The following is a 13,021-nucleotide window of genomic DNA, read 5'->3' on the forward strand; positions in this document are numbered from 1 at the left end:
CGTGCTCAGGCGGCGGGCGGGAGGCAATGGAGGGCAATCAGGAAGTGATCACCTTGGTAGCGGCCGGCCCAGCTAGCGGCCGACCCGCGGCACTTGCCTCACGGCGCGGGCGGCACTACCGGGGTCGCTGCGCCTGGAGTTGCGGAGGGGTGTGCGGAGGAGTTTAGCAGGGTTTTGGAGGCTGGGGCGAGAACCAGGAAGTGCGCGAGGCTGTTGTCCTCCCCCCTTTACCGGCCCGCTCCGAGTGCCGCCGCCACGCTGTCTGAGCGGGCAGGCCGAACGCCGCCGCGCACCGCACGTAGGGCCGCAGCCCAGCTTCCCTGGCCACTGCACCCCCGCGTGCGTTTCCCGCTATTCCGCTGCCTTCCCCCGTGCCCTCTTAAACTCTGCTCTAGCGACGGGGCGGGAGGAGGCGCCGCTGGCAGGGCCGCGGCCCCACGTGTGCGACGCGGGGGGGCGGTGGCGCCCCCTCCCCCACGCGCGCCGCGTAGCGGAAGCGGCACGTTCCCCGGGGCCCCGCGCGGGGGAGGGGCCGCCGTCGTTGGCGGGTGGGGTGCTCTGGCTGCCAATGGGCGCGCGGCTGGGGCAGGAGTGGTGGCGCGGCGCTGGAGGCGCGCACGGCACCGGAGGGAAGCTGACTGTAAACACGGAAGTAGCCGCTCCGCCGCCGCACGTGGCCGCACCTGCCTGCCTGTGGGCGCCCCCGACGGGTGGGGGAAGGGCGGGCGGTTGCGTCGCCCCGGCCGAGCCTATCCTCCGGGCAGCCCCGCAGCTACGGTAGGGTGAGGAGGCACGAGGTGGCGGGAATTCCGTTCCCTGCCGCCGGCCCGTGCAGGTGCCGCCCTTTCTCTGGCCGCTCCTCTGAACCATCAGACCTTGCAGTCCTCGGGCTCAGCTGCTGCCCGGGCATGGGCCGTTTACCCAAGCTGTATCACTTTCTCGGTGTTGGGTTCAGAGTCCTGCATGGTTTGGCCTCTTTCCGTTTTGTTAAATCTGTCTGACGGTAGGATACTGTAGTGATCCCAGGACTTGTCTTAAAGTGTGGTAAAGCCCTGGAGAACGAGCAAGATTACAACTGACCCAAACCTCAAATGCAGTGTCAAGCATTCAGTTCTCCACCGAAGTTGTACCAGATCTGATTTTATTTTTGCCTTTACAATATGGAGCTTAACTTCTAAAAGTAGTCATTGGAACCATAAACAGTAGTGTCGAGCATTATAGGTAATGAATTGTGCAGTAGCTGCACATAAATTTTCAGAGAGAGTCAAGCTTAATACTGACTTTGCATTGACATGGCAGTGGGTTTTTACAGGCCTAAAGGTAAATGCTCTGTTGTTTACCAATGTATTAACATATGCTTTCAGAATGGGCCATGTTACATAATCATAATTTTTTTTAATTTAATGTGGAAAAATACCCAGGGTTTTTGGAGGGGGTGATCCACACCCCAGACAAGCATACCAATCCCCACTATAAAGCAGTGAATAACTGTTCTGCTGCATAACAAATGGAGAGTAGGTCCTAAACATTCTGACACGTGGGTCTACTGGAGCAATAGCTTTGCCAGTAGAACAGCTCTCTTTTCTGTAGGTCTCACTGCTGCAGATTTCAGTGAGTTGTTTTTTACTTTTGATTGTCCTGAATAGAAAACATTTAAGTAGTTCATTGTGCCAACACCTTCTTAAGCCACTGTAACTAGATTGTTTGAGAGTGAGCCTTTAGATAAATAATGAATGACCTTTGCATTGCTCTTTCTGATGTCCTTTGTCATATTGATATCATTAGCCCAACCGGCTAAATTCCATTTTTTTCCATATTTTTTTCATATTTGTATTGCAGCGAGTGATACCTATGCATGTCTATGTATATTACAGTACAGTAGCTAGTATTCCTATCATCATACTATCAAGATACCATATCTGTTTACTTAGTTTTGTATGTAGATGATATCACATGGATTTACATGAGGAATTCTTTATCCTAAGGGATTATGATAATTATATGTTGCCTTTTCCCATGGTTGCTTATTTCAGTGTTGACAAAACTTCAGTGTTTAATAACTCCAGGAAGTAAGATGGACCAAAATTGTTACTGCTTAGTGTTATCTTAATTGCAGTTGTAAGAGCAACTCCTAAATGACTTTGCAAAGATACGTTTTGGCTTTGTAGTTAGTATTTCTGCCAATATTGGGCTGATGACATATGGCTCACCGAGAAATAAGTATTTTGAGATGGTTGCTCTCATCTTTCTTACTGATTTGCCTTTATGCAGTGAGTTAGGCATCATCCTTAAATTGTGTGCAGCTGAGAATCTTGAACAGAGGCAGGCTTAGGGAAATACTGAAAAACATAAGAAATTGGATTTTTGGTTTCTGAATAGATGTTCATCATAAAACAAGCAGTAAGCAGAAGAATGCTGTATTTTCCAGTCAAGTTTTGCATTCAGAATGATTTCTGGGTATTACCTATAGAGGGAATTCAGTTGCTTTTGATTAAGATGTCATTTGAGTACTATTACTAACTTCCACTGCTGTTTTTAAATGCTAAAATAAAACAAGCACATGAATGCCAGTAAACTTTAATGGGGTTTGTTAGTGTATATGTTGTCATTCTTTACCAAATTCCGTGCTTGGAATTGTGAATTCTTCATTAAAATGTGGCTTTGGTTGCCTGATAGTATTAAATGGTAAGCTGTTGCAGGTGCTACAGTTAAGTGTTTGCCTTGTAAATGCAGACATTGACAGTACTTCAGGTTAAGGTTAGGGCTGAAGTGCAGTGCGAAAGAGTACCATTTTGAAAATTTCAGTCTGTCTTTTCAGACTCATAAATTGCTTTCACAAATTTTGTTAAGCTCATGTTAAAAGGGGAGACATTGTAACCAAATGAATATAGTGCCACTGTTTTGGTTTTTTTTCTGTAAAGCTAAAGTACAGCCCTCTCAGACTTAATTACAAAGTTGGTATTTTGTAACAGTTGTTTAGAACCTTGAATAATTACTGTACACACTATTTGGGTAGAAAGTGGAGCAAGAAGATACTAGGTCAATAGTGAAGATAGACATCAACTAGCCTAGTTACCTATTTATACTTTAGATTTTAGGTTGTTTTCTGAGGTATTTGTTTTTCTGTAAATAGATAAAAAAAATCAATGAAATATTTTAAAATAAAGTGCCAAGGACTCAGATTCTTTCATAAAAGCAGTAAGATGAGATTTGACTTAAAAGAATGGATAAGTGGTGGTGCTAGTTCTGATGTGTTCTAAATCAGTAAATGGCAGTTCTCACGTTACTCAGTTACCAAAGTGTGGAAAATTTACTTCCATCCACATAAACTACTTTGCTTCATTTGGGCAAGTGACAGTTCTTTCTGAAATGATTGTATAATATAACAGTCCTATACTTTATATTGTTTACAGAAACAGTACAATATTTTAGCTTTGGGGTCTTCCAGATAGATGATAGCATAAATAGAAATCATAATAGAAATAGAATTGGGCTTTTTTAGAGAAATGGGTGATACACTTCAGTCTTTGATTAGAAGTGTTTCTGCCCATTGTGATACTTGTATATCAAAATCTTGGGAAATTGTGTTTTTTTAATTGTAGTATCCTACTCTGTTGTTTTGCTTTCCACACCCCCCCATCTCTTTTGTGAGAAGTGTTGTGGTACAACTGTAATTTAGTTGATGACACTTTATCTAATCATCTGGAATAAGAGCCACTTATTTTTTCTTGTCCCATCTTTTCTCTAAGAGAGCCTGTTCCCCCACTTCATCTTTTATGGTGTCTTTTTTAGCTTTCAGAATCATGTCTTTTATTAACACTCTGACGTGCTGTCTTCTGTTAGACATTTTCTAGCATGTTAGAAAGATATTTTACATATATTTGTATTAAGATACAAGTTTCTCCTTTTTTCTTCCCACTGTGTTGGTGCAGTAAACATTGCCTGTGAACAAATGCAAACTCCTGATGTTCACTGGGTAGACAAATGCCTCTAACGCTAAACCATGTACTGGGTAAAGGAGAATTAGTTTTAGCTGGGAAGACTTGAAACTTGGTAATAGAACTGAATTTAGTAAGTGTTTTAATAGCTGTCATTTTGGCAATGTTAAATTAGTTAGCTGTCATGACAGACAGACAGCATGTGTTGTTCTGGCCAAAGCCAGAAGTGTTACTATTTTTTGCTTGTTATTTTTTTAGGTGACAGGTTTAGTGGAGTCCCAAGTAGCTCCCATTGGAAAAGCATTTGTGAAGTGTGTATTTTCAAACATCAGAAGCTTTTGTGTAGTAGATAGTGCTGTTTTTATTGGAAACAGAGCAGTTGCTTAGGGGAGAGGTCAAATGGCTCCTTTGCTCTGCTGTTACAGTTTTGCAGTCTTAGTCCCTAATGCTGGTTGCATTTTGTTTCCCTCCACTTCGGTCCTTCAGCAGAATATCCTAGTACTGGAAAAGTACATAGATGGCTTTCTGTGTCTTTCTTTGCCTTGTTCCTGCCCTCTGCTAAGTACCTCTTAGTTGTGGTGCAGCATCTGTACTGTTCTCTGTAGGAAAATTTTGTGTACTTGTAAGCATTTAGGAAGTAGTGAATTCAGTACCCTCTTACAACTGAAGTTTGTCAAGTAAGTTTGAATTTCTTTACAAAAGTCCTTTATATACTGAACCTAATGGCACAGAAGCAGCTATCTGGTTGGAGAAACTTTGCTGACATGCTTTGAAACTGATTGCATGCATTAGAATAATAACATACAAAATACTGATTTGGACTTTTTAATTTCAGTAGTACTGTAGAATTTATACATTTTTAAGAACTATCTGAATATTGTTTCTGTAGTCTGATAATCAGTGAAATTTTTTATCAGGTAGATGGGGGAAACTTGGTCATCAAATTCTGTGCAACTGAAACTTTTATTTAGAAAGAGAAATGTTTATGCAGAGGGTTTCCTGCAGGGCTGCTCTGTTACAATGCAGGTGGTCAGCCTCTAACATTGGATATGGCCAAAAAGCTGCTCGGAAAAGAAACACCTGGTCAAGCATCCAGGGCCTGCAGCTGGGGAAAGGGCTCGTGTGCAAAATTCATGCTGGTTACCACTGGTTATTCAAGGAACAGAGTGCACAGTAAAGACCCTTGCCTGATTTTCCTGTGCTCTTAGGTAGGCTTTTATTGTTCACAGCCTAGGGTGGAGTAGTATTGGAATGTCAGCTTTAAACAGGCATCTACTGATCCAAAAAAATAAACTGCTCTAAATAGCATCTCGGGCTATAGCTAATAGGCTGTGGTGGGGATCCCATCAGCCAGCAGGTGGGCAGCAGGCTGGTTCAGCAAGAACTTTAAGTCACCTGTAATTTTGCATTTGTGCATCTTCCACATTTCATCCACTTTCAGTTTCTGGTTGATACGTTTAATCTGCTGGCTAGTAGGTTTATCAAGTTTTTAACCCCTGCATTTGAAAAAACTGCAGCATGCTGGAAGGCTTTTACCCCCATGTGAGCCTGTAGGGAATCTGTGTGATCTGGTGTTTCCTTAAGTGAGAAGCAACTCTGACATTATGTTTTCCTGTTTTTCACTAAACAAACCTCGAGTTATTTCTTAGAAGTTTTCAGTAACAGCATAAGTGTCTTGAAGTTTTTGTAGAGAATTATTCCTAAATCCTTTTTAGTTCTGTGACACTAGAGATAGGTGACTGCTTAAGCTAAAGATAGATCTCTTGATTGCTGGCTGCCTTGCTGGAGTGGTTCAGCTTAGAGAAGATGGCTATAAATGGAAAGAGCAACTGAAGAGAGACAGCTACCTTGGCCAGAGTGTGCATAATGGACAACAGGTGTTTTTGCAGTCACTGCTTTTCAAAACCTTTAGGAGGGAGAGGAATAGGGAGTTAGCTGTGAACAGAATTGTAGTTTTATATTGTACGTTGGGTTTTTTTTTTTAGTGTTGCTGCCATGTTCAAGGTGCTGTGATCTGCACTGTATCAAACTTAATTGTGCTCTCTTGAAGTTGCATTATTTTTGATTGATTTCCTAAACTTTCAGAACTTGAAAAAAGAACTATTTTTACCTTCTTCCCTTAGTTTTTGCATAAACACCCTTTATACTATTTGTTGTGCTTTGTGTTTTTTTAACAACCAAGTTGCTAAAATGAACTCATAATTATTTTTAATCTCAGAAATCAAAACAGGATATATGTCTTGGAAACTTGTATTTATATACATATATATATTTATATATATATATTTGTATATATTTATCCAATAGACTGAAAATTTGAAGAGAGCCCTTTAGTTTTTAATGGGATAATAGTTGGAGACAGTCCTACTTCTCCGTTCTGCTGCATTAATTTGTAATCATCCTCATCACAATCTGTTTTTTTCTGGTTAATTTGAAGGCAGAAGACAAATCTCAGTCTCTTTTATGCAAGCTCTTGGGGTCCTCATGGAAATGAGGAGCTTGCTCGTGAACCAGAAATCTAATCTAGAAGGTGACAGTGACAGTTCTGCTTATGTCTGCCCTAAATATTCCTGTTGACAGGAAGGTATAAAAGGTGTGAAGACATCTGATAATCTTGTGTTTTTCATGTTAAAGATTGAGAAATACAGTTGTACAGGATGCATGTGGTCTTCTGTAAGTAACCTCGTAATTCTTTTTGTATTCTTCTGCAGTAGAAGCATCGGTTCATGGCAGTAATGTGCATTGCACAGATAAAACAATTGAAGCTGCAGAGGCCTTGCTTCATATGGAGTCTCCTACCTGCCTGAGAGACGCCAGGAGTCCTGGTATGTCAGCCACAGTCTCTGCTCTGGGAGCCATTTCTCCTTCTAATCAGCAAAACAAGCAAAGTCAGAAACTTATTTATGTGGAGAGCTGTATGCTGTTTAAAACATTTGCCTGTGTATTTAAAAACTACTGATTTGTTTGAGTTTTACATGATTTCTCCACTCTGCAACAAGCATACTTACAGATTAAATAATTTATCTGAGAGGAGTTGTTGGGAAAAGACAGCTGAGTAGTGATATACTTAAAATTAATTTTTCCCCCTAAACATCATGGAATACCATTTTCACTGTGCAGGTGACAGAGCTCTGGCACAGATTGACCAGAGAGGCCATGGAGACTCCATCCTTGGAGATGGTAAAAAATTCAGGAACCTGGGCAACCAGTTCTAGGTGGCCCAGCTTGAGCAAGGAGTTGGACCAGGTCACCTTCTAACACCAGCCGTTCTGTGTATCTGACATTTTAAATTGCTAAAATAAAGAGTTATTTTAAAGGAAAAGTATTCTACCAGACCTTAATGTTGATGGTTACTTTAACTGATGTCCCTTCTGAAGTTGCTTAATATATGTTGGATGAAATAATGGTCAAACTGAAATGCAAAAGCTACAAAATAGGAAATGGAGAGCAGAGTAAAGATCAAAGATGAAGCTCTGATTTGATTAAAGTTGAGTTTAGTTCTGAAGAATATTGGTGTAGTACTTGTTTTTGCCTAAAACTACTGATACATGTGCATTTTTTGGGTAATTGGATTGATTTTCAAGGTGACAGGATTTTGGAACAGAAGCTTGCTACACCATTTCATATGCTTTTGTTTAAAATAATTTTATGTGAGATATATTAAAATAATCAGGTAGAAACTTCATCAGATATTCTTTTTTGCTTCTCTTGTAGTGGAAGTTTTTGTCCCTCCATGTGTGTCCACCCCAGAATTTATCCATGCAGCCATGAGACCTGATGTAATCACAGAAACTGTGGTCGAAGTATCAACAGAGGAATCTGAACAAATGGATGTGTCTCCCGTTCCAACTTCCCCTGATATCCATGAGCCAATGAAAAAGAAAAAGGGTACGTATGGCTTTTCATAGGAGCAATCTCAAAATTTTACTTGTTATCCACTGCTGTGGGTGATGGAGTTGATACAGGGGAGGATGGATTGAATGGTCTGATCTCTTTGCTCATACAAACAGATTGATGGGAGTCTGAAATGTGAGTTCTTAGAAAAATGGGTCTGCATCAAGAAAAAAGGGAGCAAGAGAATGGGCTTTGACAAGCCATAAAGGAAGATTGTTTCTGTGTTGAGTATTTTAACACAAACTGGAGGAAGGATAAAGTCTTCAAAGAGGACTTTTGTGGTAGATAATCGCTGGTGTCTGAAATATGGATATATTTGGTGAGATGGTTGACTTGGGGTTCATGTAATGAAGCAACAGGGTAAATGCTAACTTAAAAAACATAAAACAGTTTACAAAATCATTATAAGATATTCTTTGTGAAATTTTTGTCTTTCTTGTCTAATTGGCGTGTCTTGGAGGAGAAATAATTCAGAACACTTTAATTTCTAAGCATTTTGCTATCACATGAGAGGCTGGCACCTGGTAAGGCTGTTCTCTCTGGTCTAGCAGTTTTGTCAGAGGTATCGGTACAGTTCACATGACTTGAAGAACAGTGATATAATAGAGTTTCCAGACATGCTGAGATAGAATATTTACTTGTAATTTAGAGGGGAAAAAATGAAATGTAGTGATAAAATGATGCAAATCCAAGATCTATGAGTCTTAGATTTAATAAAAATGCACATTAACTTGTCTGCATTTGAGTTAAATCTGCCTAATGAAATAAGCAACCAAATGATAATTACACTGGATGTGCAGTAGTAGTCTAAGAATCTAAGTGTATCCATACTTGTAGCAAGGAAACAGCAGGGGAAAAATACACAAACTGTTTTTTTCAGCAAAGGCAAACTGTAAAATTTTACTCTGCATACTCTGCATAATACTTCTTTTGCCCCATATATGCAGCTGGCCGTAAGCCCAAGACCCAGCAATCAACTTTATCTGATGGGTCTCCAGATCTAGGTATAAAGAAGAAACCTAGAGAAGGCAAAGGTATGTTTTTCCATTCATTGAGTCTTTAAAAATAAGCAGTGTATGTGCATGGTATTTATCACAGAAAATGTACATGTCTTTAAAGATGTGATGGATGAGATTGTATTGACTTTATTAGAGTTTTATTTAATGTCTTCAAATTTGTTCATACAAGATATAGCATAAGCATGTATGCTCTAGGAGTCTCCTCTAGTACCCTCCACAGTTAATAGACTTTCTCATATTTTACTTGCTTTACTTTGTGGTTATTGGCTTGTGATGTCTTTTGTGTTGTGTATCAACTTCATGCTACACACATAATTTATTAACCTACCACTGTAAGACTTGCTTTTCAAGTAGAAGCAGCACATGAGCATTTAGAAAGGTGATGGTTGGAAATATGATTTCTTAGTTATTTGACAAAATTCAGTGGAATATATTCCTTGACTAATAGGTTCAGTTTAGTTTAAGGGGAAAAACAAATGATGATGTGTTTATGTTTTGGTGAGTGGAAATTATGTGCAGGAGAGTTCTAGTTTCCTAATGTTTCTCATAATAAATAGAGGTCCCTTTCTTGGACTCCGAGCCCCTGCTATTCATTCAGTTAGAAAGACAGACATTTGCTCGGAGGTTACCTTTGGAGTGGTGTGCAGTGTATCAGCTCTTCCCCTGGCTACAGGTGAAAAATCTGGATCTCTTCTCCACTTAGTGCACTGAAAGTTGTTTGGAGATGTTGCAATAGCTGGAAGAAACAAAGTTTAGTGACTTGGAGTAGCAACATGCTAGCTGAAAGAATGTGCAGTGGTCAGCTCCACTATTATTTTGCCATTTGTTTGAAAGCAAGGTCTCTGCTGTTTATGTAATTCCTTATCTGGCTACAGCTGTTGAGTCTTCATGTTTGTCAGTAGGGCAAGGAAGAATGGAACTGACTTCACGGAGATGTTTGTTTATGGAAACCAGTGCAAACACTAATTAAACTTCCCTGCAGTGCCCACAGTAGCTTTTGGTATAGCAGTGGACTTCAGTGGAGATGACATATTTTGTATCTGCTATATTTAAAAATACTTCTTGTTTAATAATTGCCTTTTTTTTGTAGTCTTGTTGAATCTTTACTTTTCTTTCTATTTCAGATTTTAGTATTGCACCTTTCTGTTACCTGAACAGTACTTTCTAATTGTCTTAGGTCCTAGTTTCCTCCACAAATAATTTGAAAAAGGAGGCCTGTATTTCTCTCTGTTCTCATTTGTGTGCTGGTGAATTCAGCTCTATAGCTTCTTGTTTAATAAAGTGGGAATGGTACTGCTTTGTGGTTTATGGGAGATTTTTTAGCTTTCTTTTAAATTTATTTAATTTCTATGGCCTTTCCTAATGACCTACATATGTCTCGTTCTCATGAAGTATCTCATTCCATGCTTTATACTACAACTGGAATAAATCAGCTTTTTTTCTTGATGTCCTGCAAAATATTTTCTTAACTGGATTTAATGTTACTTATTTTAAAATATCACTTGCAAAGGTAGGCTATTTCATATGCAGCATGTTTTTGGAAAACCAGGAATTAATTACACTACAGTTCTGTACTATCAAAGTTAAGTCATGGAAAAGGAGAGATCATTGTGCACATTTGGAAAGAGGATCCCTTGTTGGCATTCCTTCCTTTATGCATTCTGGGTACTTTCTGGTGCAAAGTGAGGCAGCTGTAAATCTGTGTGTCCCATGGTTTATTTATTTTCTTGAAGTTCCTGTTTGCTTTCTAATCCTGAAACCCACTTAGATTTTTGCGAACACTGTTGCAGAGCTACAGCATTTGGTGGTTGACCCAGAAATTTGCTTTCTAAGGAGCTAAGGAATAAAACCCCAGGGATTAATTTGCTAAAATTGAAGATGATTAAAAGATTCCTGAGTTCTCTTGTTGGTTCTTTTCTCATATAGGTCTTATTCAAATGTCTCTGAAATCTAGTTGGATTTTGGCAGCTCTTGAGTCAGTACTTGCTGTTTTTTGGAGCACATTGTAAAGTATGGTTAATCTCCATGAGGTGCTTTTCCAGAAGATGGACCCTGTGGTCTTTTTCACCCTTTGAGGTTTTCAAAGATAGCTGACTTCTCAAAATCTGCAATAGTGATCTCTAATCTGCCTTAATTTATTTTAATTATCTTTGCATAGCATAACAAGTGGTATGCTAGGCCATTAAATCTCAGGAATTAATGACTTTTTTACGCACACGCACACACACAGAAATACAATTTGGTCCATGTCCTTGGAGGTAAAGAATTGTTATTAATGTTCTGAGGTTATTATTCTTGTGGATCTGACTTAGTTCTTCCATCTCAGAAACTTGAGTAGTCTTTTCCAGCTGTACAAATTGGAATGTGATCTCCTTTTTTTTTTTTGGGTTCTCTTCCCCTCTTCCTAGATGCACATGGTCTGGTCAGACTGCAGACAGACACTGTGTTATATTTTCTGATAGTTGCTGTCAAAAACCCTTTCCTGGGGCTTCTCCAGTGAAGATGGTGCACCTCCTGAATACTTGAAAAGTGCACTAAATTCTTTAGCCTGACTTCATTTTATATCCCACTCATTAAAGAAAGGTACAGGGGATTTCTGCCCTGTGAATACTTGCTTTCAAGAAGTTGGACTGCCTTTGCATCTAGAAGGATGTTGGTCACATTGCAGCATATACTTGGGAAGGGTCAGAACATGGGCTGTCATCAGTTAGTGTGAGAGCCCCAGATCCCGGACAAACATAACCACAGCTGAGATGATTTGTTGCTGCATGTTGTATATCTTTTAAAAATGACTTATGTCATTTTCTGCAGTGTCATAAAAAATACTGGCATTTTCATGCCCCATTTAATCAAATATGAGAAGAAAATTCTAGCTCTCATCCTGCTGAATAGATAGATACTGGCTTGGAGCACTCTCCTGTACTTCTTTTCAAGAACTGAGAATGGGTACTGGATTGAACAGGTTCCTGTGCTGTATAGCAGATCACTTGGGTTAGCTCCTTTCATAATATTTATGGAAACTTCACTAAACTTAACAGAATGAATGAATATGTGCAGGTTACATCCTCTGTGTAACATTGCTTGTAACACAGGTTATATGGAAAACTTCCTGTTATCTTTAAAAGTGGTTTTCTAACACATAATTGCTTTCTGATTATAGGAAATACAACGTACTTATGGGAGTTCCTTTTGGACCTTCTTCAGGACAAAAACACCTGTCCTCGGTATATTAAATGGACTCAGAGAGAGAAAGGAATCTTTAAACTTGTGGATTCTAAAGCTGTCTCCAAACTCTGGGGAAAACACAAAAACAAACCTGACATGAACTATGAGACTATGGGTAGAGCTCTGAGGTAAAAACTCTTAGATCCTTAAGTTATCTACTGCAATTTAAAATCTGATTCTTAATTTGCCCAGAGAAGTATAAAGATTCTGAAATTTTAAAAACTTTGCCCTTTTGCAGATTTAGCCTTCAGTCTTGCAGTCCCTGTAACTTTTTATGTTACCAGTAAATTTGCAATTTTAATTCCTGAAGTATGTACTTGAAAGGTAAGATTTTTTTCAGGCAGATCCTTCAGATCCTTTGCTAGTGTATTCTAATAGCTTCTTTCCATACCTCCTTACATTGTAGATTTTACTGTGATTGCTTCAGGCTTTCTTGTTAGCACAGAATGAGATTTTCTTTAAAATCTGTCACTATCTTGCTTACTACTTAATTGTACTTTCCTTGCAGATACTACTATCAGAGAGGAATCCTGGCAAAAGTTGAGGGACAGAGGCTCGTATATCAGTTTAAGGAGATGCCAAAAAATATAGTTGTCATAGATGATGACAAAAGTGAGTCTTGCAATGAAGATTTGTCAATGCCTACAGATGAAAAATCTCTGGAAAGAGTGTCTTTATCTGCAGAAAACCTTTTAAAAGCAGCAACCTCTGCACGTGGAGGAAAAAATTCTTCTCAGTTAAGTTGTACGAGAACAGAAAAAGCAGTCACCAGAGTTGTGAATATTGCCTCACCAGCTCATGACACATCCTCATCTCATCCTTCTGCTACTGCTGCTACTGTCCCAGCAACAACAGCTCCCAGGTTTGTGTTAATGCGGCTGTTAAATTTCCAAAGTCCTATTGCTAGCTGTGCAAAAGGTTTGGGGTTGGGTTCTTTGCTTTCTG

At 39.6% G+C, this 13,021-nt stretch overlaps 1 protein-coding gene across 6 annotated transcripts in view; it reads left to right on the forward strand.

Annotated features, from left to right (window-relative positions):
* Nucleotides 1-13,021, forward strand: part of ELF2 (E74 like ETS transcription factor 2) — a 35,058-nt gene that overhangs the window by 20,180 nt on the left and 1,857 nt on the right. For all 6 annotated transcript variants that reach the window (XM_015616207.3, XM_015616210.3, XM_015616211.3 and 3 more), the window contains 5 exons: nt 6,650-6,763; nt 7,653-7,826; nt 8,780-8,866; nt 12,012-12,204; nt 12,585-12,938. In XM_015616207.3, the coding sequence (XP_015471693.1) occupies nt 6,650-6,763; nt 7,653-7,826; nt 8,780-8,866; nt 12,012-12,204; nt 12,585-12,938 (922 nt within the window). The remainder of the gene's footprint in view (nt 1-6,649; nt 6,764-7,652; nt 7,827-8,779; nt 8,867-12,011; nt 12,205-12,584; nt 12,939-13,021) is intronic.

Source organism: Parus major, unplaced genomic scaffold, assembly GCF_001522545.3.
Source record: "Parus major isolate Abel unplaced genomic scaffold, Parus_major1.1 Scaffold376, whole genome shotgun sequence".
Lineage (NCBI taxonomy): Eukaryota > Metazoa > Chordata > Aves > Passeriformes > Paridae > Parus > Parus major.